The sequence below is a fragment of the Parus major genome, chromosome 24 (genome assembly GCF_001522545.3).
Source record: "Parus major isolate Abel chromosome 24, Parus_major1.1, whole genome shotgun sequence".
Classification (NCBI taxonomy): Eukaryota; Metazoa; Chordata; class Aves; order Passeriformes; family Paridae; genus Parus; species Parus major.
Window position 1 is genome coordinate 874628 of NC_031792.1, and position 23330 is coordinate 897957.

The 23330-nt window shown below is 64.3% G+C and overlaps 3 protein-coding genes across 10 annotated transcripts; 2 read left to right on the forward strand and 1 right to left on the reverse strand.

Annotated features, from left to right (window-relative positions):
- Nucleotides 1-6: 6 nt before the first annotated feature.
- SIDT2 (SID1 transmembrane family member 2) lies at nucleotides 7-6751 on the forward strand. 7 transcript variants are annotated; one of them, XM_015649538.1, is made up of 28 exons: nucleotides 7-291; nucleotides 465-586; nucleotides 690-851; nucleotides 950-995; nucleotides 1090-1191; nucleotides 1269-1352; nucleotides 1526-1637; nucleotides 1716-1781; nucleotides 1888-1981; nucleotides 2109-2164; nucleotides 2421-2432; nucleotides 2545-2616; nucleotides 2698-2772; nucleotides 2964-3026; nucleotides 3411-3532; nucleotides 3606-3679; nucleotides 3771-3837; nucleotides 3969-4042; nucleotides 4163-4286; nucleotides 4386-4503; nucleotides 4577-4713; nucleotides 4789-4897; nucleotides 4974-5050; nucleotides 5152-5198; nucleotides 5485-5590; nucleotides 5702-5812; nucleotides 5892-6005; nucleotides 6095-6751. In XM_015649538.1, the coding sequence occupies exons 1-28, from the start codon at nucleotides 85-87 to the stop codon at nucleotides 6155-6157; spliced, it is 2616 nt and encodes an 871-aa protein (XP_015505024.1). In that variant the 5' UTR covers nucleotides 7-84; the 3' UTR covers nucleotides 6158-6751. The 7 variants fall into 7 exon arrangements, 6 of the variants coding, with proteins under 6 accessions (XP_015505024.1, XP_015505026.1, XP_015505025.1 ...); XM_015649540.1 differs by lacking the exon at nucleotides 2964-3026; XM_015649539.1 differs by lacking the exon at nucleotides 2421-2432.
- Nucleotides 6752-7454: 703 nt separating this feature from the next.
- Nucleotides 7455-10654, forward strand: TAGLN (transgelin). Of its 2 annotated transcripts, none has more exons than XM_015649909.2 (5): nucleotides 7455-7559; nucleotides 9016-9214; nucleotides 9377-9554; nucleotides 9634-9736; nucleotides 9953-10654. In XM_015649909.2, exons 2-5 carry the CDS (start codon nucleotides 9035-9037, stop codon nucleotides 10092-10094), a joined length of 603 nt encoding a protein of 200 aa, XP_015505395.1. In that variant the 5' UTR covers nucleotides 7455-7559; nucleotides 9016-9034; the 3' UTR covers nucleotides 10095-10654. The 2 variants fall into 2 exon arrangements, with proteins under 2 accessions (XP_015505395.1, XP_015505396.1); XM_015649910.3 differs by having other exon boundaries at nucleotides 7466-7559; nucleotides 9013-9214.
- Nucleotides 10655-11033: 379 nt separating this feature from the next.
- PCSK7 (proprotein convertase subtilisin/kexin type 7) lies at nucleotides 11034-23309 on the reverse strand. Its single transcript, XM_015649907.2, has 15 exons — nucleotides 22077-23309; nucleotides 21541-21675; nucleotides 20972-21137; nucleotides 19991-20081; nucleotides 19453-19507; nucleotides 18712-18850; nucleotides 18026-18126; nucleotides 16045-16212; nucleotides 14958-15065; nucleotides 13973-14075; nucleotides 13109-13265; nucleotides 12925-13019; nucleotides 12717-12810; nucleotides 12371-12488; nucleotides 11034-12232 (listed from the first exon to the last, which is right to left on the reverse strand). The coding sequence occupies exons 1-15, from the start codon at nucleotides 22542-22544 to the stop codon at nucleotides 11828-11830; spliced, it is 2403 nt and encodes an 800-aa protein (XP_015505393.1). The 5' UTR covers nucleotides 22545-23309; the 3' UTR covers nucleotides 11034-11827.
- Nucleotides 23310-23330: the final 21 nt, after the last annotated feature.

Genomic DNA, 23330 nt, shown 5'->3' on the forward strand with positions numbered 1-23330 from the left:
CCGTCCCGACCCGTCCCGACCCGTCCCTTCCCGTCCCGTCCGTGCCGTCCCGCCCCGCGGACCTTGGCCGGGGATGCTGGCGGGATGTCGGGCGCCGGCGCGGCCGTGCTGGCCTGGGCGCTGCTGGCCGGGACACTGCTGTCCCCGCCGCACGTCCGGCCCCAGCCCCTGCCCCACGGGGACCGCAAGATGCAGAATAAGGAAGCGCAGTTCAACAACACCTACACCGACTGGGTGGACGCCAACCTGCTCAACATCTACGCCTTCAACCACAGCGTCCGGAGGAACAGGGTGAGCCGGGGTGGTCACCCCGCCACGTCCCCCGCGGGCTGTGTCCGCAGGGGTGCGGGCGGTGCGGGCTGTGCGGGGCACGGCAGCCTCTGCCACGGCGGCCGAGCAAAGTCCAGCCTCCGCTTCGAGCCCGACCTTCCCGGCCAACACCTCACCTGGCGCTGTCACCGCAGACCGAGGGCGTGCGGGTGTCCGTCAATGTCCTCTCGGACCACAAGGACCAGCCCGTGCTCTTCGTGGTGAGGCAGAAGGAAGCGGTGGTCTCCTTCCAGGTGCCGCTCATCCTCCGGGGCCTGTGAGTAGCAGCGGGACGGGCAGGGATTCCCCGTGCAGGAGTTCCCCGGGCTGGGATGTCCCGAGCAGGGGTCGGGCGGGCACACACGGCTCTCCCTGCCCAGGTACCAGCGGAAATACGCGTACCAGGAGGTGAGCCGCACGCTCTGCCAGCCGCAGACCAAGGCCGAGGTGGAGACCCAGCACTTCTACGTGGATGTCTCCACGCTCTCCCTCAACACTTCCTACCAGCTGCGGGTCACCCGCGTGGAGAACTTTGTGCTGCGGTGAGGGGAGCCCCGCGCTCTTGTCCCCTTCCCTGCCCGCTGCCTGTGGGGCTGTGGACTCCCCTCAGCACCCATCACCTTTCCTGTGCTCTCTGCAGGACCAACGAAAGGTTCAGCTTCAATGCCACGGCCGCCCAGCCGCAGGTGAGGACAGCTAGCACGGCGTGGCACGGGAGGGCTCTGCACCCAGGAGGGGAGCGTGCCCACCATGGCAGCAACGGGCCCTTTCTCCCCACAGTACTTCAAGTACGAGTTCCCCGAGGAAGTGGATTCGGTGATCGTGAAGGTGACCTCAGCCATGGCCTTCCCCTGCTCCGTCATCTCCATCCAGGACATCCTGGTAGGTCTGGGCAGCGGCTCTCCTCTCTGGGTGACCCGTGGTGCCCGGCGGGGCTGACGGCCCCTCTGCCCCCGCAGTGCCCCGTCTACGACCTGGACAACAACGTGGCCTTCATCGGGATGTACCAGACCATGACGAAGAAGGCGGCCATCACGGTGCAGGTGGGCACAGGGCTGTGCCGTGGGGCTGTGCCATGGGGCTGAGCTGCTCCCGCTCCCTGCCTGGTGCTGCCAAGCACCGCTGGCTACCAGAGCCCACAAAGGATATTCCTGGGATAACCTCTGGCATGGGAGATCCCCTGCTGGGCTCTGCTGACCCCCGTCTCTTGCTGCAGAAGAAGGATTTCCCCAGCCATAGCTTCTATGTGGTGGTGGTGGTGAAGACAGAGGACGAAGCGTGCGGCGGGGCTCTGCCCTATTATCCCCTCTCCAAGAATGCCTCTCCAGGTTTGTAGCGGGGCTGCCACCGTGGGCTGTGTGTGGGGACAGGGCAGAGAGCTGAGCCCTGTCCCTGCCTTCTTCCAGATGAGCCCGTGGATCAGCACAACCGTCAGAAGACACTGGAGGTGATGGTGTCACCTGCCATAACCTGTGAGTCTGGCAGGGGCTGGGGTGCTGGGGGTGCTGGGCTCTGTGGGGACCCACGGCAGGTCCCCCGAGGTGCCACCCCCGCTGAGGGCCTGTCCTGGCTCTACAGCCGAGGCCTACGTACGCAGTGTTCTCTTCTGCCTCGGCATCTTCCTCTCTTTCTACATCCTCACGCTGCTCATCGCCTGCTGGGAGAGCTGCCGGTGAGTGCCCGGGTGTCAGCACCTCTGGGTGCTGAGCCCATGGGCACAGTCCTGGTGGGGGCCCTGGGGCTGTGTCCCCTCGCCCCAGCAGGAGCACAGACGGGCTGACAGCTGCTTCCCTCGGCAGGCAGCACAAGAAGAAGGGGCTCCTGGCAGCCATGGATTCACCCAGCCTGGACACAGGTGAGGGCTGGAGGCAGCAGCCAGCACCATGGAGGGGTCTGCCTGGGGAATTCCTCTTTATTCTGCCCTCTTTGAGCCTGTGGCAAAGCCTCTGCCTCTGCAGGAGTATCCCCCTGAGTTCCTGGGGATAAATCCCAGTGTCGGGGGGACAGGGAGGTCCCAGCCTTCTCTGCTGTGGGGCTGGCTGGGCTGTGCTGGGGCTTTGCATCTCACCAGGTCTGTCTCTTTCTTCTCGTGGCTTTCCGGGGACTCCCAGCATCGCTCCTGGGTAGGTGCCAGCTCTCCTTGGCTCTGAGCTCGCCCAGTGCCAGGGTGGGAGCTGCTTTGTGCCCTGGGACAGGGGTGCCACTGACGGTGACAGGGACCCTCCTGTCCCACAGGTCACTCCCGCAGCATCCCCAGCTCCTTCCTGAACCACGGCCCCTACGACAGCTATGGCTACGGCTCCTTCGGTCAGTGCCACACACTGTCCCCTGTCCCTCACCCCCTGCCCGTGGGCTGTGCCCACCCTCTGCCTGTCCTTGTCCTTGCAGGGAACGGTTCCTCCAGCAGCACCGAGGGCATCACAGACAGCCTGGGCTCAGCAGAAGTTTCCTACAGTTATGTGGGTGAGTTGTTGTGCCGCTGGTGTGGCCACAGCCCTGCGGAGCTTCCTGCCTGGTGGCATCCTGGCTCTGCCCCCTCCATCTCTGGGAAGGGTCCTGGGGCTGCTGGCCCCTCGGTGCAGCCCCCAGTGGGGTCTCCAGCAGTGACACACCTCAGGGAGCTCTGCTCCAGTAACTCTGGCTTTCCTTTGAAGGGCAGGAGCAGTTCAAGCGGCGCACGCCCTCCGCCCCGACGAGGCCGCTGAGCATTGCCATGGGTAGATGCTGGTACCGGGCAGGGTCGGGCCAATCAGGGCAAAATCTGCCCAGCCCCAGGCTGTGCCCAGGGCACAAAACCTCCGCTCTCCTCCCTCAGAGCAAAGGCAGCACCTGAGGGGTGCAGAGCAGGACATTGTCCACCTGGCCCTCGGTGTTCCCCAGCTGGCAGAGCCCTGGGGAACAGGCACGGGGCAATGCTTGCCCGCGTGGGCACAGCCACCACCTGTCCCCGGGGCAAGGCTGTAGGGAGCTGAAGCCTGTCCCCAGTGTGAGTTGGCAGGGAGGCAGCCCAGTGGTTAATTGGGGGTGATTGGGGTTCTGCGGGGTGGGCACCGAGGCGGGCTGGCCCAGGGGCTCTGCTGACGGCCCCGGCTCGGCCGCAGGGGAGCGGTCACTGGAGAACGTGGCCAGCCGGCCGCGCCTGGACTCGCTCAGCTCTGTCGAGGAGGATGACTACGACACGCTGGCCGACATCGACTACGACAAGAATGTCATCCGCACCAAGGTGTGTGTGTCCCCCAGCCCTGCCAGCTGCTCCCTGCCGGCCAGGCAAGGCCCTGACCCCCCTCTCCTTCCAGCAATACCTGTGCGTGGCCGACCTGGCGCGCAAGGACAAGCGGGTGCTGCGGAAGAAGTACCAGATTTATTTCTGGTGAGTGGGAGGCAGTGGGGAGGGGGCACCAAGCAGTGTCCCAGCCTGGGGTGCACAGCAGGGACCCCCTGACAGCCCCACCCTCTCCCAGGAACATCGCCACCATCGCTGTCTTCTACGCCCTCCCCGTCATCCAGCTCGTCATCACCTACCAGACGGTGAGTGTGGCCAGGGCAGCAGTGAGGGGCTCCTGGGAGCTCTGGGGTCTGTAGTCCCAAACCGTGCTCCCCAGCATGATGGGGACATCCCTGGGAGCCCCCTGTGTCCCTCACCCTGCTCGTGCCCACAGGTGGTGAACGTCACTGGCAACCAGGACATCTGCTACTACAACTTCTTGTGCGCCCACCCCCTGGGGAACCTCAGGTGGGTTGGGGGGACGGTGGAGGGTGCCCGGGGGTCCCCTGTGCTCAGGGCTGGGCTGCAGCAGGACCCCGGGGAGGGAGGGGGTTCCACAGCACCCACAGTGGGACTGGCCCCTCGCAGCGCCTTCAACAACATCCTCAGCAACCTGGGCTACGTCCTGCTGGGTCTGCTCTTCCTGCTGATCATCCTGCAGCGCGAGATCAACTACAACCGCGCGCTCCTGCGCAACGACACCCACGCCCTGGTGAGGGACGGGGCTGTCTGGGGGGGCTCGGGCTGCCTGGCAGGGCTCAGCCCCCCGGGACCCCCCACTTCCCCTCCCTCCCTCTCCTCTGCCCCTCAGGAGTGTGGCATCCCCAAGCACTTTGGGCTCTTCTACGCCATGGGCACCGCCCTCATGATGGAGGGGCTGCTCAGCGCCTGCTACCACGTCTGCCCCAACTACACCAACTTCCAGTTTGGTGAGTGCCCCCCCGGGCTGCCCCCACCCGCAGTGGGGCCACCCACGGCCCTCTCACCGCTGTGCCCCCCCAGACACCTCCTTCATGTACATGATCGCGGGGCTCTGCATGCTCAAGCTCTACCAGAAGCGTCACCCGGACATCAACGCCAGCGCCTACAGCGCCTACGCCTGCCTGGCCCTCGTCATCTTCTTCTCCGTGGTGGGCGTGGTGAGTACGGTGGGCACCGAGGGAGGGGGGCTGGTTGTCCCCACAGCCCACTGCCCAACCCCGCTTTCCCTGCAGGTGTTTGGGAAGGGGAACACGGTTTTCTGGATCGTCTTCTCCGTCATCCACATCGTGGCCACGCTGCTGCTGAGCACCCAGCTGTACTACATGGGGCGCTGGAAGCTGGGTGAGGGGGGCTCCGTGAGCGAGGTGGGTGGGGACAATGTGGTGGCCCCGTGGTGTCACCTCCCCTCTCCCCACAGACTCGGGCATCCTGCGCAGGATCCTGCACGTGCTGTACACGGACTGCGTCCGGCAGTGCAGCGGGCCCATGTATGTGGTGAGTGCTGGCACCGGGGCCCCTGGCTCTGTGGAGACCCTCCCTGGCAGCCCCCCAGAGCAGCTGCCTGCAGCCCCTCACAGCCCCCTCCTCTTCTGCAGGACCGAATGGTGCTGCTGGTCATGGGGAACATCATCAACTGGTCGCTGTGAGTGCAGAGCTGGGCACGTGCCAGACCCCACCCTGCTTCTCCCCAGCCCTGCTGCTGCCCCCACCCCGCTCCTGCGGCACTGCTGTCCCTCCGTGGGGCCAGGCCGAGGACAGGCAGCTCATGGCAGCTGTCAGCCCATCACGACAGGTCCCTCTGCAGCTGTGGCACCCCGGAGTCCCCACGTGCTGCCTGATCTCCTGGGGGCTGCAGACGTGCTTTGGGGACAGCGGGCATGGCAGGGGGACCCCCAGGCTGACCCCACTGCCTGTCCCTGCCTCCCCAGCGCTGCCTACGGCCTCATTGTCCGCCCCAATGATTTTGCTTCCTACCTGCTGGCCATCGGCATCTGCAACCTCCTCCTCTACTTCGCCTTCTACATTATCATGAAGGTGGGAGTCGAGCCCTGGGCCCCCATGAGCCCAGCAGGGAGAGCAGGGCAGGGAAGGGATGGGCACTGCTGCCAGCTCCTGCCCACAGAGTGACCCCAGCCTCTCCCACAGCTCCGCAGTGGCGAGCGCATCAAGCTCATCCCGCTGCTCTGCATCATCAGCACCTCCGTGGTCTGGGGCTTTGCCCTCTTCTTCTTCTTCCAGGGGCTCAGCACCTGGCAGGTGAGCAGGAGGGTGGCACAGCAGTGGGGTGGGCAGGGTGGCCATGGGCAGGCAGTGACACTGGCCCTATGCCCGGCAGAAAACGCCAGCTGAATCCCGGGAGCACAACCGTGACTGCATCCTGCTCGACTTCTTCGACGACCACGACATCTGGCATTTCCTCTCCTCCATCGCCATGTTCGGCTCCTTCCTGGTAGGGGCTGGTTCCACTGGCACAGCAGCCGCTGTCCCCGGTTCCCCAGCCCCCAGGGCTCTGCTCCCCTCACTCCCCTCGCTCCACAGGTGCTGCTGACGCTGGATGATGACCTGGACTGTGTCCAGCGGGACAAGATCTACGTCTTCTAGGAGCCTGCAGCCACCCGCTGCCCTGGGACTGTGCCAAACACCCGGCTGCAGCCCCGGGAGGGGGACCCACCCCTGGGGAGGGATGTCTGCGCTGCAGTTCCTGCCAGCCACTCCGTCCCCCTCCCCGCACAGCCCGGGGGTCCTGGTTTGCCTCCTCCCCATCAGCCGGGTCCTTCCAGGCACTTTGTGCCCATCCCTGGGCCCGTCACAGCCAAAAATGGGGCTGGGGGGCCACCGGAGCATCCGTCCTCGGTGGCAAGTGACACTGGAAAAGGTGCTGCTGCTGCTCCGTGTCCGTGTGCCTCTGGGCACAGTGGGGGGATTGGGGCGAGCGCCGTGCCAGCAGCCCCGTGGCCCCCGAGCACGTGGGTGTGGGTCTCTCTTCAGTGCCTGAGTCGAGTGGGTGGGAGGTGGGGGGTGTGTGGGGCCAGCACGGTGGGGGCAGTGGCCGGAGAGGCCCCACTCGTGTCTCCTCCAGCGTCCTGGGAGGGGGGTGGCCGCAGAGGGCCCCCGTGGCCGCTCCCCATCGAGGTGCCGCGCTCCCCACGCGTGGATCTGCTGGGAAGGGACTCGCATTAAAGTGTCTGCACTTTGCCCGTGCCTGCTGCCGCCTGCCAGGGGTCCCACGGGGCGACGGCCACCCGGTGTTAGCCAGGCCCTGCTGTGGCACCGCGGGGTTTTGGGAGAGGGGAGATGCCACAGGGGCTGGGAAATGTTGCCCCGGAGAGCACGTGTGGGGAGGATGAGGGTGGCCCGTGGGTCATGGGAGGACTGGCAGCCCCACGGGTGGCTAAGGGATGCCCAGGGGGGTCCCTCTTCACGGGCAGCAAAGTTCCCTGCGGGCTGGGGCCCTCTGTGGCATCCTCGCAGCGCGGTGCCAGGGCTGCTGCGTGCCCCGCTGCAGCTGGTGCCCGCGGGCAGAGGGAATCCCGGGATCTTCGGGATGCCGCAGCCTCGCTGCCGGCCCCCGCAGCATCCCCGCGGGGACACCCTGCGCGGCCGGGCCGGCTCCCGGCGGTGAGCGCACGGGAAAACCAGCCGTGAAGTCGGGGCTGGAGCCCTCGGCGCTGCCGCCTGGCTATAAAAGGATTTACTCCATCAGCCCCCGGCCCGGTTCCGCCCTGGCCCCGTCCCCGCTGGGGCGGAGGCACGCGGGGAATGCTCGAGCACGGGCTTTCGTCGCTGGTTTTCGGAGTCTTTCCCCAAATATGGTGCCTGGGATGGAGTCATGGAGCGCTGCGGGGCCGGGCGCCCCGGGAGGGAGGGTTTGGGGGGGGCCGGGCTCCGCGCCCCGCTGACATCACCGTCCCGCCGGCCGCCTTTTAGCACAAGGTCGGGGTCCCCGCGGGGCAGTGCGCTGGTCCCTCGCCGAGCATCGCCCTCGCTCCGTCCGCAGCCGCTTGTAAGTCCTGCCGCGGGGGGGGGGGGGGGGGGGGGGGGGGGCCCCGGGGGGGAAAGCCAGCCCCCGGCACGGGGATGCTGCTCCCCGGGATGGGGACCCCGGAGCTGGGATGGCAAAGCCGCTGCCGGGACTGCGATCTGCTGCTCCCTGCACGCCGCGGATTGCGGGCGGAACGGGACGGGGATGCCGCTGCTCGGACAGCACCGCTGCTCCCCGGAGGAGGGACAGGCTCCCCTGGCAGGGCTGGGGTCACTGCCGGGCCTCTGTGCTGCTCCTGCCCCTCAGGAGCGCGTTCCCGGCGGGGCTGAGCAGCTGCGGGTCCCCGCGGGAGCCGGAGGGGCCGTGCGGGGCTCGGAGCGGCGATGGAGGGGCAGCTCCAGCCCCGGTGCCCGTTTCTGCCCTGTGCTCGGCGGGGACGGGAGATGGACACGGGGTGGGGGGCTCGGGGACAGCTGGTGGCAATGCCACGTGGCCGAGGGAGCCGTGTGTGACCTCTCCGTGCCAGGTCGGGCCGGGACACGGAGCGGGGTTGGCTGTGGCGTCTGTAGCATCTCTGGATGTGCCCAGCAGTGCTCGGGGTCTGGGCACAGGCTGCCCGTAGGGTTTGTGGGGTGTCACCACGTTAATCACGGGGCTCCTGGGGCACCCCTGCATTGGTGGCAGCGAGCGGGCTCGGTGTCCTCTCCTGCTGTGCCAGGTCTCAGCCCACCCCGCAGGAGCCAGGGTGCCCAGCGGTCAGGATGAGCCCGCTGGAGGCCGGGTGGGAATGTGGGACATCCGCATGGCTCCCGGAGGCACCCGGAGGCTCCATGCCAAGCAAGGAGCCGGGCAGGGAGGAGCGATGCCAGCTCCACCAAAAGCTTGGCTGCCACTCCCAGGGTCTCTCCCTGCTGGCATCTTCCCTGGCACCCTCGGGCCCTGCCTGCAGCCGGCTACCTGCCATCACTGCCCGCAGCATGTCCTTACAAGGGCACGGGCACGGCTCCCACTGCTCCCGTCTCACCCGCGCTCCTCCCCGGCTCCCGGAGCTGCCGTGCCAAGGCCACCCCACGGGCACCCTGCTGTGCCATGGCCACCAAACCGGACTGCGGCCAGCCAGCCTGAACGTCACCCTGCAACCTGGGTCCTGGCATGGCTCACACCGGGGACATCCGTGCCAAGCAGGAGCTGGCAAGGGACAGGGATGAGGCTGCTCCCGTGCACAGTCTGAGCTGAGGATCGGGCACCTCTGCCAGGACATGAACTGACTGTCTGGGCAGATTTTGGAGGTCACGGTGGTGAATTTTCCTCCAAACAGATCTGGATGGAGATGGAGGGCTGTTACCTGGCGAGGGAAGAGTCAGAAGGGCTTGTTCCCACTGCAGCAGAGTGGCAGGGAAATGACACAATGGTGTGTGTGGGGTCCCTGGATAGGAGACAGCATCTCCACAGCCTGACTGTCCCTGTCGGCCAGCAGGTCTCGCAGCACCGCAGCCATGGCAAACAAGGGGCCAGCCTATGGCATGAGCAGGGATGTGCAGTCCAAGATCGAGAAGAAGTACGATGATGAGCTGGAGGACCGGCTGGTGGAATGGATCGTGGCGCAGTGCGGGGCCGCCGTGGGACGTCCCGAGCGGGGCCGCCTGGGCTTCCAGGTCTGGCTGAAGAACGGCATCGTAAGTGGGGCCCCGGGGGTGGGCAACACGGGGAGCTCCGAGGGCAGTGCAGGGAGCTCCGAGGGCAGTGCAGGGAGCTCCGAGGGCAGTGCAGGGAGCTCTGAGGGCAGTGCAGGGAGCTCCGAGGGCAGTGCAGAAAACCCAGGCTCCCCTGTGTGGCAGGTGCTCAGCAGGCTGGTGAACAGCCTCTACCCCGATGGCTCCAAGCCCGTCAAGATCCCCGACGCGCCGCCCACCATGGTGTTCAAGCAGATGGAGCAGATTGCCCAGTTCCTGAAGGCGGCTGAGGACTACGGTGTGGTCAAGACAGACATATTCCAGACCGTGGACCTGTTTGAAGGTGCGGGAGGGGGCAGTCGGGGTTGGGGGTCCCAGGGTTGCTGTTCTTGTCCTCACCGTGCCCCTCTCTCCTCGGGCAGCCAAGGACATGGCAGCGGTGCAGAGGACGCTGATGGCCCTGGGGAGCCTGGCAGTCACCAAGAACGACGGGAACTACCACGGGGATCCCAACTGGTTCATGAAGTAAGTGCGGGAGTGCAGAGCTGGGCATGGCGGCTCCCTCGTCCTGCTGCTGCTCAGAGCTGGCTCTTTCCTCTGCCTGGAAGCGTCCCGGAGCACGTGGAATCGGGATGCCAAACTTTCAGCTGGGGAGGGAGGGTGGCTGGGGCATTCCTGGGGATCGGGCTCCTGGGCAGCCCGGGGTGCGGGTGCCCCACGGCCTCTCGCTGTGCCCCGCAGGAAAGCGCAGGAGCACAAACGGGAGTTCACCGAGAGCCAGCTGAAGGAGGGCAAGAACATCATCGGGCTACAGATGGGCAGCAACAAGGGAGCGTCACAGGCGGGGATGAGCTACGGCCGGCCCCGGCAGATCATCAGCTAGGCACGGCCCCGCCGCCCCCAGCCCTCCCCAGCCGGGACCTCCGTCTCCGCTCCCCCCGGCCCAGCGCCGCCGCCAATCCATTGGTATTTATTGAGGAGCATCCGCCCGCCAGCCCCATCGCCCCGCCAGCGGCCGCAGCCCCCAGCGCCGTGCTCCGGACAGCCCCTGTCCCCGGACAGCCCCTGTTCCCCGGACAGCCTCTGTTCCCCGGACAGCCTCTGTTCCCCGGACAGCCTCTGTTCTTGGACATCCCCTGTCCCTGGACACCCACTGTCCCTGGACACCCCCTGTCCCTGGACACCCACTGTCCCCAGACATCCCCTGTCCCCAGACATCCCCTGTCCCCAGATATCCCCTGTCCCTGGACATTCCCTGTCCCCCAGACATCCCCTGTCCCCAGACATCCCCTGTCCCCCGGCCTCGCACCCCCGCTGCCAGCCGGTCCTGCCCCGCCGGTCCTGCCTCACTGCCGCAGAGATCCCTGCCAACGGGGAGAAGAGAGAATTGGCCTCGGTTTTGTACTTCGTTTTTGTCAAAATTAAAAGGTTATATTCATCTAGCGTGGCCTGACGAGGTTTCCTCCTGCCTGCCCTGTTGCAGCTGGCCGATGGCACCTGGAAAGCCAAAGTCCTACTCCCTAAAAGGCTAAAGCTCTTTCTTCTGCCAGCTCCAAACCTGGGAAAACCAAAGCTGGAGCTTGGATTTTCCCTGCCTGGCTTGGAAAACTCTGCCCTCTTCCCCCTGAACCATGACACCCACTTTTGTCCCTGCTCTTTCCAATGCCCTGGCCCAGCCCTTCCCTCCCCCTGCCTGGAGCATCCCCCTTTACCCAGGGCACAGAGGGCACACAGCCCCCACAGTCGCAGTCCCCCAGCCCCTGTGTGACACATCTTTCCACAGTGAGGGCGCTCTGGGAGGGCAGAAGAGTGACGGATGGGGGAGAGGAGGGTTTTTCAGGCTTTATTTGGAAAGCTACACAAAAGGGCTTTGCTGATTAAAAAACAAACCCCAGCGTTAAAAAAATAAACCACGGAACCCAAAGCCATGTGAACAAGCCAACCCTGCTCAGACGAGCCACTGCCAGGGCAACTGAACCTCCCCTGCCCAGCCCACACCAGGCTTACCTGCTAGCAGAGTGTGTGTGACACAGGGACAGCCCCATGCTGCCCCCAGACAGGCTGGTCCCTGCCTCCCCCACCCCACAGCTGCTCTGTGCCCACAGGAGAGGAGGAATCAGCAGGATCACAGCACGGGGGGCAGGGAGAAGCGCTGGTTGGAGATGAGTGAAGTAACTCCCTGCTTCTAAACTGGGATAACTGGTGGGCAGGGGCCGGCTGCCAGCCCGGGAAAACACCAGTGCTGCGGGGTCCCTGCCTGCAGAGGCGGCTGCTGGGGCCTTGTCTCACTTTCCAGGCTCGCTCTGCAGAAATCAGGGACCAAGTGACACTTTGTCTTGGCCCTGCTGCAGCGCAGGAATGGCACTGCACACACCGGGGGAGCCCCGAGCGTCCGGCAGGGCAGGCTCCACCAGGAAAGGGTTTAAGGCTTGCTTTGTTTTCCAGAAGGAGGGAAGGGAAGCTCCCTTTCCAGTACCGGCACTCTGTCCTTGTTCCTGAGCCGCGTCCAGCACCCGCAGGACACGGTGGATCCATGGAGGCTCAGGAACGAGTCTGTGCTGCCCGAGCCCGGGAAGGTCGTACCAAGGGAGGGCCCCAGCCCAGCCCCAGCCCCAGTCAGCAGGGCTGGTGCTCCCTGTCCTCCCCCAGGAGTTCAGTCGATGCCTCCCGGCCCAGGAATCCCGTTCCAGCGGGGGTTGCCTCATGGAAGCTCACAGCTCTGCCATTGCTGGAAAGTTTGGGGTGGGTGGGGGTCCAGGACCCCTCCTCCCCATCCTGGGCAGGCTCCAGGTGCTCACACTCCATCTCGGCCTCCTCCACGTCCTTCTCCCGGTACAGCGGCACCGACTCCATCTCCAGGCCGCTCTCCAGGGCTCGGTGCTTGCTGCCCTGCTGGTACCACCTGCAGCTGCTGGGGCTGGAGCACGCCAGGTCCAGCCCCACCTCGTTCCTCGTCAGGCAAACCTCCAGCATGTAGTAGAAAGTCCAGAACACGGCAAAGCATCCCAAGAGCAGGAGGGTCTGCAGAGGGAAACCCCTTGAAAAACACAGCTCTCAACCACCTCAGGCCCTGCCCACTGCCCAGCAGAGAGGGCACGGAGTACTGAGCAGGTCCTGCTCTTCCAGCCCATCCTGGGGATGCAGGGTTCCCAGGCTCACCTTGAGGGTGTTGGTTGTGATGGTGTAACGCTGCTCCTCGGGGATGTCCAGCCCTGGGGGACAGGGCAGGGAGAAGTCACCGCTCAGGTACTGCCCACTCATGGCCTCCTCCAGCAGCCTGGGGACAGACACACCCCGTGAGGGTCCCATGGGCAGCTGGGCTCCAGGGGGGATCCAAAATGCCCACTAAGGGTCTGGAGTGTCTCCTTCAGCACACAGAGCTGTGTTCTGCAGCCCATGGCTGCCCTGTGAGGTGTGAGCACCTCACCTGCCACACGCCCAACACAGCTCCAACCCCTCAGCTCCCTCTCCTGGCTCCCACCAAGCTGGGAACGTGGTGTCCTACCTCTGCCGCTCCTTCATCTCTGCTGGGGACCAGGAGGAGCCGTACAGGGTCAGCTGCCACTGCCTCAAGGTGCCGGGCCTCAGGCTCTCATCTCCTGGGGAGAAGGCAGGTTGGTGTGGTGGGGAACTCTCTGAGCCAGCCTGGCCATGAGCTGGCAGCTCCCTGGCACGTGGCACAGGGCTGCAGCGCTGCTGAGGACAGGACTCACCGATGTCCCTGATGAGCAGCCTGTAGCTGCCCTGGGCCTCCTCGCCCCAGCACCGCACCGTGGAGAAGGTCCAGTCGGAGAAGCCATTGGGGTCCCTGCCAAGGGGTGAGGGGAAACAAGCCATGAGGGCTCTCAGAGCCTGAGCCACCAGGCTGGCCGTGGCCCCAGTGCCCTCGGTGCTTACGAGTCCATGCTCCGGGTGGTCCCGATCAGGGACATCATCCCGCTGGGGCAGAAGAGCCGGATCTCCAGGTTGCCACGGCGAGGGTGGGTTATGGTCACAGTGACCGCCACGTGCTCCAGGGTCCTCATCCCCGACAGCTCCAGGTCGGCAGGGGTGACTGGGAAAGGGAAGGGGGGCTGCTCAAGGCTGGGGGCTTTGGGATGGAGTCCCCGCTCCCAGCCACGCTGGGCTGTGGTGCCACTTAACAGGAGCACACGTTGTCTCTGCCTCATCTGCCCTGTGTGGGACTGGGAGCAGAAGCCAGGTGTCCAGGCTGGCCCACCCCATCCCAAACTGTTCCCAGCTCCAGGAACGCTCACGGCCCCAGAGCTGCTGAGCACAGCCCCTCTGAGGCTGGGTGGGTGCTCGCAGCCCCTGCTAGGGGGACGTGGGCGCATGGCAGGACAGGCACCCACAGAGCCAGCAGTGTCCCCCCGTGCAGGCCCTGCTGGGGGGCCGGGAAGGGCTGGGGCCGAGCTCTCCTTCCCGCTGGTAGCAGCGGAGCTGCTGTTCCGGACAGGCCTGGCCAAGTCGGGAGCTGCAGCATTACCTAAAATGGTCAAAGCCAGCACAGCTCTGGCCGCTGCCCAGCCCTGCTCCTGAGCCCGGCCTGGCTCCCCAAACACACCAGGGCAGGGGACAGGGGACGGGGCTGTGGGGAGGGGATGCAGCAGCAGGCAGATCCCCTGGGGATGGGCAGCGGAAAAAGCCCAGGCAGCCCAGCACTTAACCCCTTGCTGGCCTCCTGCAGCCCAGGGCTGGTCCTGCCCTGCCGTGCCCCAGGGGCAGGGCTGGCTCTGCTCTCCGTGGCACACCTGCTCTTACCGTTCCAGGCCACCTCCAGCTCCTGCGGCAGCACAGGGATGCTCCTGCCCTCCTTCAGCACGGGGCTCACGTACGAGGCCAGGTAGGGCACGGACTCCCAGATCTGCCAGGGGAAGGAGAGAGGGCTCAGCATGGACTGCACCCTCCCTGCACATCCATCCCTCCATCTCCCACAGCTCTCACAAGCTGCTCCTGCGCTGGATGTGTGCCCAGGCCAAGGGGCCTCTCCTGATGATGCTCTGGGAAACACGGGCTGCTGTGACACCCCAGGAATGGGAGCAGTGCCCACATGCCCAGGAAAGGAGTGAAAGTCACTGCCTGGGAGCCATAAGGGCTGATCAGGGTCTGGGACTCTCCAGCTCTGGGTTTGTCACAGGCTTTGAGTGGTGTCTTGAGGCCGTTCCACTCCAAGCCCCGGTACAGGGGGACAGGGAACAGCAGAACACAACTGTCTGCAGGAAGAGGAGCAGCCTGGGAGTCCCTGTGACCCCGGGGACACGGCTGGCAGCGGCAGTGACCCGGCACAGCTGCACACACGAGCTGGGACCCAGCGCCAAAGGGATGTGCCCTGGGCTCCGTGTGACCAGAGGAGGAAGAGATGGGGATGCCTCTGCCTGCTGCAAGCACAGCCCTCCCCTGGAGCTGCCAGCTGAGAACAGCCTGCTTCCCGGGGCAGGACACCCTCCCTGCAGCCACTGTGGAGGGAGGAAGGTGCTGCTGGCCAAGCTCCTGTGGTGTGAATCAGGGCCCTCGCCATGGCTATATATAGTGCTGGAGAGCAGCAGCTCGGGACAGCTTTCAGGCACTGCTGGGAGCCTCATGACCTCATACCAAAAGCAGCCTCAGATACAGGATGGTGGCCAAAGTGCTGGCCCTGAACGGCGGTGGTGTCACCCCACAGCATCACCAGGACAGGACTTGTCCCTGCCACGGGGCTGGGCTGCTCTGCCTGCCCAGGGACAGCTGTGGGAGGGCAGGGAATTACCTTGGCAGCGTTCACCAGCCTCCAGGCGTTGAGCAGGCCGAAGCCATGCTGGTGGCTGTGGCTGAAGCCTGCCTGGTTCGTGTCCCACTTGGCGTGCCGGTCCTCGTACTGCAAAGACACACAGGGGGCTCCGCTGACCTGGGGGGACAGCAGCAGCCTGACCCCCCCAGGCCTGGAGGGAAGGAGGCCCAGACACATCCCACAGTGGTGGGGAAGCAAACCCACATGGCCTTATTAGAAAGGAACAGGTTGACCTTTGTTTGAAACAAATCCCAGGACAAAGTGGCTTCCCAGCTCCTCAGAAAGGAAATGGAGCAGCATGAAAGGGCACAAATGCTTCTGCTCTGAAACATCCCAGCTGCTCCCTGCTGCCCAAACCACTGCCTGTGGCATGGCAGAAGCCTCAGAGAGAAGGAACAGAGTCCTTTAAATCACCAACAGCTAGGGCAGGACAGATCTGGGTCCCATCACATACTGGGTTGTACTGCTCTGGCAACATGGTCTTGGAAGTTACGGAAAACACTGTCCCATGCCAAAGAGACAGAGCATCAGCTGGACACAGACTCCTGCTCCCCAGAGGGGTGGAAGAAGCCCCACTCCTCCAGTCAGTTCCCACTCTGGGTGAAGGGAAGGGCTGTGTTTGCTGCCCAGCTCTCTGTTGTGCCTGTTTCCAGGAGCCCAGCTCTCTGGAGAGCCCGGGAAAGGCCAGAGCTCCTCACTTTCCCACTGCCTGGACCATGAGGTGACATTGCAGAGGTGGCAGCCCTTGGGCTGGGCCAGCCCCACCGCAGGCACACAGGGCTGAGCCCTGGAAGCTGCTGAGCCCCTGGAAGACCCCTACACTGGCAGATGGAGGCAATTCCTGAGGCAAATAACCCATTTATTATCATGACAGGGGAAAATGCCTCAGCCACATTCCTGGAAGGAACACGGGGCGAGAGGAAAGTGCAATCCCCGTGCCGGGAGCCAGACCAGGGAGAGATTTATGGAGGGGCAGCAGACACAAACAAGGATGTGCACAGCAGGCCATCCATCCCCCAGCATCCCTGGGGGGAGCAGAGGGAAGGGGGGAGGCCCAGCCCCTCACCTTGGTGGCAGTGAAGACGATGACGTGCTGCACGTCGCGCCAGGTGAGGCACGGCCGCACCTGCAGCATCAGCGCGATCATCCCCGCGGCCAGGGGAGCGGCAGCCGACGTCCCCGTGTGACCCTCCGTGCAGCCCGTGCCCTTCTGCAGGTCCCAGTCTGTCGTCACCTGCCCAGGACGAGGAGGCAGGCCTCTGTCAGGCCACCGGGCCGTGTCCCTGCCAGCCCAAGCTCAGCCTGTGACACAACTGTCCCTGCCCACAGCCGGCCAGGGACAGCCCCACTGCAGGGACACGGATCCCAGTGGAGAAACCATGGCAGTTCCCTTTGGGGACAGAGAGGAGCCAGCCCTAAGTAAGCAACTCTGTGGGAAGCTCCTGGCAGAGAGAGTTTGGGTTCTTCCTCACCTTCGGTGCTGCTCACAGTGTCACAGCCAGACTGCAGGGGAGCCACATCGGGCTGTGCAGAGCACACAGAGCCTCTGACAGGCATCAGGAGGCTCCCAAATTATGCCACCTCACTGCAAAGCAAGTGCATCCATCCCCCTCTGCTCCCCATGGGGAGAAAGCCCAAAATCTGAAGGGTTTTTTGTGGTTTTGCTTGACTCCATCCCATTTTTCCAGCTGTGAGTGCCTCCAGCTCACGCTGGGACTCCGAGTGTCCCACACAGAACACCCCAAGAGCACAAACTTTCAGCAGGAAGCACATCCAATGCCAGAAGCTGTATTAAATTCTTCCCATTAAGGAAACCACACAAAGTTTATGGTCTGGTAAAAGGAAAAAAAAAGAAAGCTGGAGCAGATGGCTGCAGGGAAGTTAACTCTGGCACCACTGCAGCGAGCTCCAGGGTGTCCAGGAGCAGACTGTGCTCCTGAAAAAGGGCTGTGTGGGGTTTAGCACAACCTTTAGGGCTGAAGGAGCCACCGTGGTACAGGCTGTTCCCTGTGGCTCTCACCCTGGCTGCCCCATGGAGTGCCAGCTCCCCTGGTAGTGTCCCATAGAGCCAGTGAACGTGAAACTGTGACCCTCAAGGCACTCACACCGTGCTGGGGGAAGCCAGACCCACCCATGAGCCTGTAGCTCCTGATGGAATGCAGCAGAGCCCTGCTGGCTCCCTTTTCCCAGTGTCAGTGCTTTCCAAACCAGCCTGGGACAGCCGGAGTGATTTCTGAACGCAAAAATCAGCCCCGTTCTGGGCTTTACTCTCCCTGGGGCAGACTGTGCCGTGCCCTGGCTGGGCACAGATCCCTGCCTGGCTCTGGGCTGCAGGAGGAGCTTGCTGAGTCCCAGCCAGGTGCCCCAGGATCCCAGGCTCCTCCTGTTGCCCCGGTTCAGAAGCCTGTTTGACAAGCCTGGACTCAGCTGCTCTGTGGCACGCACAGAGCCACAGCAAAGTGCTTTTGGGAAGCACCTGTCCTGGTGGGAGATCCTCCAAACAGCCCAGCCCTAAATAGCACAGCCAGTGATGCTTCCCCCAAGCTGCCCTGGGGTGGGTGGGCCCTACAGTCCCTGCTGGCCCCACAGGACAGGAAGGGGTCACACCACAGGGGTGGGGGCAGCCTGGCACCAAGGGAGGGACAGGCTGGGTCAGGCCTGCAGGGGGGAAAACAGCCCTGGCTGCTTGGCTCAGGCAGAAAGGACGTGTTGTTGACAAGAAGCCTTTTTGTTTTGGCAAAAGCTGATAAAAATATTCTTAAAAAATCAACTGGGAGAGGCCCACGTGCCAGAACAGAGGAGAAGCTGGGGTCAAGTGGTTCCAGGAGCCCAATGCTCTCCCTGCCCTCTGTGCTCCAGCATCCCTTGGGAGCAGAGTGGGGCGGGCTGGCCACGGCAGCTCCCACAGGGCTGAGAAACAGGACCCTCCCTCTGAGTAGGGCTGGATAAAAGGCACATCCCGGCTCACAGAGGAACAGCCTGGCAGTCACGGGGATGGAGATGTCCTGGCTGTGCCCCAGGAGGGCACGGGGGACACAGGTACTCACGATGCTCCTCATCATCTTGTCCCCGCCGCTGAAGGTCACGGCCAGCATGGAGGCACATTCCTCGGCATAGAAGGGCATGGAGCCCGTCTCATCCACAGCTCCTGGGAAAACAGGAAAGGCACCAACTGTGTGAAACCTGCTCTGCTTCAACTGCTGGAATTTCAAGGTGTCCATCCCCTAAGAGCCTGCCAGATGTGCTCTTCCAGGGCCTGGGAGCTGGGCAGCGAAATCAGAGCCAAGCCTGCATTTTCCCCACCTGAAGATCTACAGGAAGGGCAGCCACGATAAATAATCCCTCCCTGTGCTCAGTATCACACAGATCTTCTGCCCCTCATGCAGCTTCTCCTCTGGGGAACGTGGATTACACATTCCTTCTCTAACACAAGTGATGGGAATGCTGCATTCCAGGTCATTCCCTGAACATGGCAGTGCCTGTCACAGCCCTGGGAGGGAGGCCTGGACACGGGCAGGAATTTCTCTGGCCTCCTCCTGCTCTGTAGGTCAGAAGCAAACTGCAGGCTTGGGGGCTGAAGCCCAGCACACCCTAGACACTGCCACACTTGTTCCCAGACATTTTCCCACGGATTCCCACCATCCAGCCAGCTCCCAGCCAGGCAGGTCTGCGCTTTGGGGGTGACCTCGCTGCTCCAGGCTGGGAAAGGAGGAGACAGAAGAGCCAGGCTCACCTATGGTGACAGTGTAGATGGAGTTGGCGTATCCATCGTAGTTGCAGTTGTCACTGTGCTGGCCCCCGTTGCCACTGGCCACCACAAAGATGCTCCCGAAGCCCCGGCGACCGGCGATCACCCCGTGCTGCAGGGCAGCCTGCGGACAGGGACGGGGCAGGACGGCTTTCCCAGGTCCTTGCAGACTGAGCCCGGTGGTGTGGGACAGCAGCCAGCCCAGCAGTGTGATCAGGGCTCCCCACACAGAGCCACGGCCCCCTGTGAGTGCCCAGCCCCACACCCTGGGGTGTTTTGCAGCACCTCTGCAGCACAGGAGCTTTGAGAAAACCTTAATGGCCTGGGAAGGAGCAGCCTCAGCTCTGATTCTTCCTCCCACTGCAATCCCACTCCCCTTATTTACCCCCAGTATCCGAGGCACCATCCCTGCCTCGACAACCACCCTGGGCACGGGGAAAGCTCCCGGGCAGGGAGCATCCTGTGGGCTGCACAAGTCATCAGCACCGTGCCACAGGCTGTGAAAGAGCCTTTCCCTGCTGGACCAGCCTCTCCTTGGAGAGCTCATCCTGCCCTGCCTGAACGCCGCCTCTCCCAACTGCACAGTGACAGGGAAAGCTCCGCTGGCACCGAGGGACACAAACAGACGTGCAGAGTGTCACAGCAACGTCCCTCCCCACCTCAACGGGCAGGCAAGAAGCCACAAGCCCTGGGGGCTCCCCTGGGGATGCTGGGGCTGGGTTTTACCTTTCCCAGTTGATGGGGGCCATCCACAGTCTTCCCATCGTCATCGGGACCCCAGCTGCAAAGAGAGACAGCGCGAGGTGACAGCCCCAGGAGGCACAGGCGGCTCTTCCTGCCATCACAGCCAGCTCCCAGCAGCCACCAGCCACCACGACTGGGATTGCAAAGTGCTGCACTTTCCCACCCATCAGGATGGCCCCTCGCTGCTGGGACATCGCTGTCGTGTTTGCACTGTGTCTCTGGGTCAGATTCCAGTGGACAAAATGTTTGATTTTTATTTAACAAGCGGCTTCTCACACATTCCAGTCCCTGTCACAGGGCTCAGCCGGGGCTGCCTGGCCACAGCCAGCCCAGGGGACGAACTGCAGCGGCACACAGAGGGAGATCTCACAACTGTAGGTGCTGTGCAGAGCCTGGGACTCGTCTCCAGGAACAGAATTTTGGTGCCTCAAGGCTAACTGCAGCCACAGGAGGATGGGAGATGGTGTGAGCACCCAGCCATGAGCTGTCCCCAGGCAGAGCAGAGCTGCAGCTGGCTCACCTGCAGCTGTAGATGTCATTGATCTGATAGTGCTTGTTGAAGGCGATGGCCTCCATGCTGTCCGTGAGGGGCCCGTCCAGCACTCGGATGCCTGCAGGACAGAGGACAAGGAATGTGACTAACACGGCTCACATGAGCTGCAAACAAACTCCTGGCTCGAGGCTGCCCCGCTGGGCTCACCCTGCAAGGCCAGCCCAGCTTTGGGAGCAGCACCAGGTCTGGGCTGGATCCGGAGCAAACCCCGCCGCTCCCTGTGCTGTGGGTACACGGTGAGCTCATCCCTGGTTGAGCTCCCTGCTTCTGCCAGCTGGGAGCCTCTGCCTGCGGTGCCCTGGGCAAGCCCTGACCGCCCCTGGCACCCCAGGGACTGTGCTGTGACCAGGTATGGACAGAACCACATCCCAGCACTGCTGTCCCCTGCCCTGCCACAGAGACCTCTCCTCCCTCTGAGGAGCAGCTCAGGAGCTCTGCAGACAGCTGGGGCACAGCACACGTTCCCTGGCCTTGCTGGGGAGAGACACAGCTCTCCACCCCTGTCCATCCCACAGGGCAAAGCTGAGACCAGGGGCCAGGGCAGTGAGAGGGGCTGGCCACGATTTGCTGCCCCAGAGCTTCCAGACACAGCCTGGGCACGTCGTGGCACAGCCAGCACGGCACAGCTGCTCTGCCCAAAGCTTGGCACCCAGGGAAGCCAGGAACACTCTGGAAAAGCTGCCAGGAGCCGGCTCCTCTGGAGAGGAGTTCAGGCAGGCACCAGGCCCTCCCTGCAACAGCCCAACCAGCCCGAGCACGGCAGCGCTGACTCAGAGGCGCTGCAGCCCATGGAGCCGTGTCCCACCCCAGGGATGAGGAGGTGAGGCTCGCTGGGGCTGCCTGGCAGCCGTGTCCCACCCCAGGGATGAGGAGGTGAGGCTCGCTGGGGCTGCCTGGCAGCCGTGTCCCACCCCAGGGATGAGGAGGTGAGGCTCGCCTGGCACCTACCCGCGATGCGGCTCCCGTAGGCGACTCCCACCGTGCAGAAGCTGTTGTTTGGCACGGCCGCGATCTCCCCGGCGCAGCGGGTGCCATGGTGGTTCCCGTTCTCCTCGTCGGGGTGAGGCATGGGGTCAGGGTCGTTGGAGTTCAAGTCATAGCTGCCTTCTGGGCTCTGGAAACAGACCCACCGTCAGCACCGGGCTCTGCTCTCCTCAGTTTGGGAAAAGCAGGAGTTAAGAGAATGCAACATGGGCTGAAACACAGGCTGGAAGTCACGGGAACTTGGAGGCTGCTTCCTCACAGGGCTGCAGCTCAACACTGTCTGCTGCTGTGGGGAAGGGACCAAGCAAGGCAGCTCCAGGCACTGCTGCAGGTCAGAGGGACACCAGCTGCCTCCCATGGGCTACACAAAGGCAGGTAACCCCAAAACCCAGGTGCAAAACCTCTCAGGAAAGGTTTGCTGCTGGCACTTTCCGCCCTGGCTGAGCCCAAGGTGATGGCACAGGCTGGATGGACTCTGAGCTCTCACACACTCCTGTCACGCTGCCCGGCCTCCAGCCCACACAGGCACTCACGTAGTTTGGCTGGATGTCCTTGATGGTGTGCTCCACGCCGTCATCCACCACCACCACCGTCACCCCGTGCCCCGTCACGTTCCGCTCCCACACGCCCGTGACGTTGATGTCCTTCCCGGGGCTCTTGCGGTTGTTCTAAGCACCAGAAAGGACAGTGAGGGGAGGCTCAGCGCTGAGGCATCTCCTGGGTGCCCTGGATACGACGTGTGGGGCTGGGGCCAGCACGGGAAGGAGTCACAGGCTGAGATGGGTTGAGGCTGACAGCGAGCAGCAGTTGCTTGAGCCATGACGTGGAGGGCACAGTGTGCTCCAGCCAAACCCCCCTGCCCGCCCCAGTGCCACCAGTGCACAACCAGCTGCAGGAGCTGCTTCCTCCTGTTATCACAGAGCACAGGGCAGGCAGGGCGAGCTCCCAGTGAGCTCCCTCCTCACCAAAGAGCAGAAAGAAGCTGCTCTGCCTCCTGCATGACAGCTTGCCCGTGGCCACACGAACAGCCCGAGCCTGCGAGCGCAGCAGGAGCCGGGAAAGCACTCACCAGATGCCACTGCTGGGGGTATTTGGGATCGTTAAAGTGCAGGCTGCGCTTGGAGCGCTTCAGAAGCTTCTGTTCCGAGTGCCACCGCACGCTGTCGTGCTGTGCAAACAAAGTGTCCACCGACCTCCTTATTGCTTCGTGTTCAGTGGCCGCGTGGCCATCGGGCTGGTAGGCAAAGAGGTAATGGCCCTTGAGCTCCCCGACACGGCCCATGTTCACCAGCCCCGCAGTCTGGGCCAGCTCCTCTGCCCGCTGCTCCAGCTCCTCCTCGGGTGCATCCAAGCTGACCGCCCACGTCAGCTCCCCGTGGCGACCCTCAGTGTCCGGAGAGCGCTGTCCGCCGCAGGCCGGTCCGGCCGGCGAGGCCAGGGGGATCCAGGCAGCGCTCAGCCAAAGGCACGTGTGGATGCAGAGCGTGGCCTCCATGCCCGCACTCCATAGCGGCGCTCCCCGCCTCCAGTGCGGCATCAGACAGGCGGGCTGCAACACACGGGGGAGAGCGGTGAGAACCCCTCCTGGGGAGGGACACGGTGGCCAGGGTCACCTGAAGGTCCCGCAGAGCCCCGCGGGCACCAGCCCGCCGCACAGCAGATCCCCTTTCCCCGAAACCCCAGCCCAGGCGGCTCCTTCCCAGCGCTCAGAACTGGAGGCACACCCAGGCTGGGCTGGGATCGATCCTAATCCTGCCCTGCCAGCTGGGTGGCAAGCCCCGGGCCAGGAAACGCCGCGCTGGGCTGCCAGGAGGAGCCACATCCCCATCTCGCCTCTGGTAAGGAGCTGATAAAGAAACTCTTGATGCACAGTTCTCCGGAACAAACACCACGGGCAACGCCGTGCTCCGTGGGCAGCCGGGAGCCGGTTCCTCCTTGGCAGGAGCCCCACCGAACTCGTTCCTCACCTGCTCCACTGCCAGAGGAACCTGCTTTTCCCTGGCATGGGCAGAAATCACCACCGAGCCCCGGCTCAACCCGCATTCCAAAAGCCACGGCAGCGCAGAGCGGGGACAAAACCTGCCGAGACCCCCCGGCCGTGCCCGGAGCTCGCACCCCGCCCTTCTCCATTTCCCTCTGACACAACTCAGCCGCCGCTGCTGCTGCCGGACACCCAGCTCCAGCTTTCTCTCCCTAAAAGTCGGCCTTTAAGCTTCCCTCGGTGCAGCCCGGGAGCGGCACCGCGCAGCGCCCCGGGGCAGCCCCGGCGCTCCCCGCTCCGCCGGGCACCGGCACCGGGGACACGGCGGAGGTCACCCAGGGC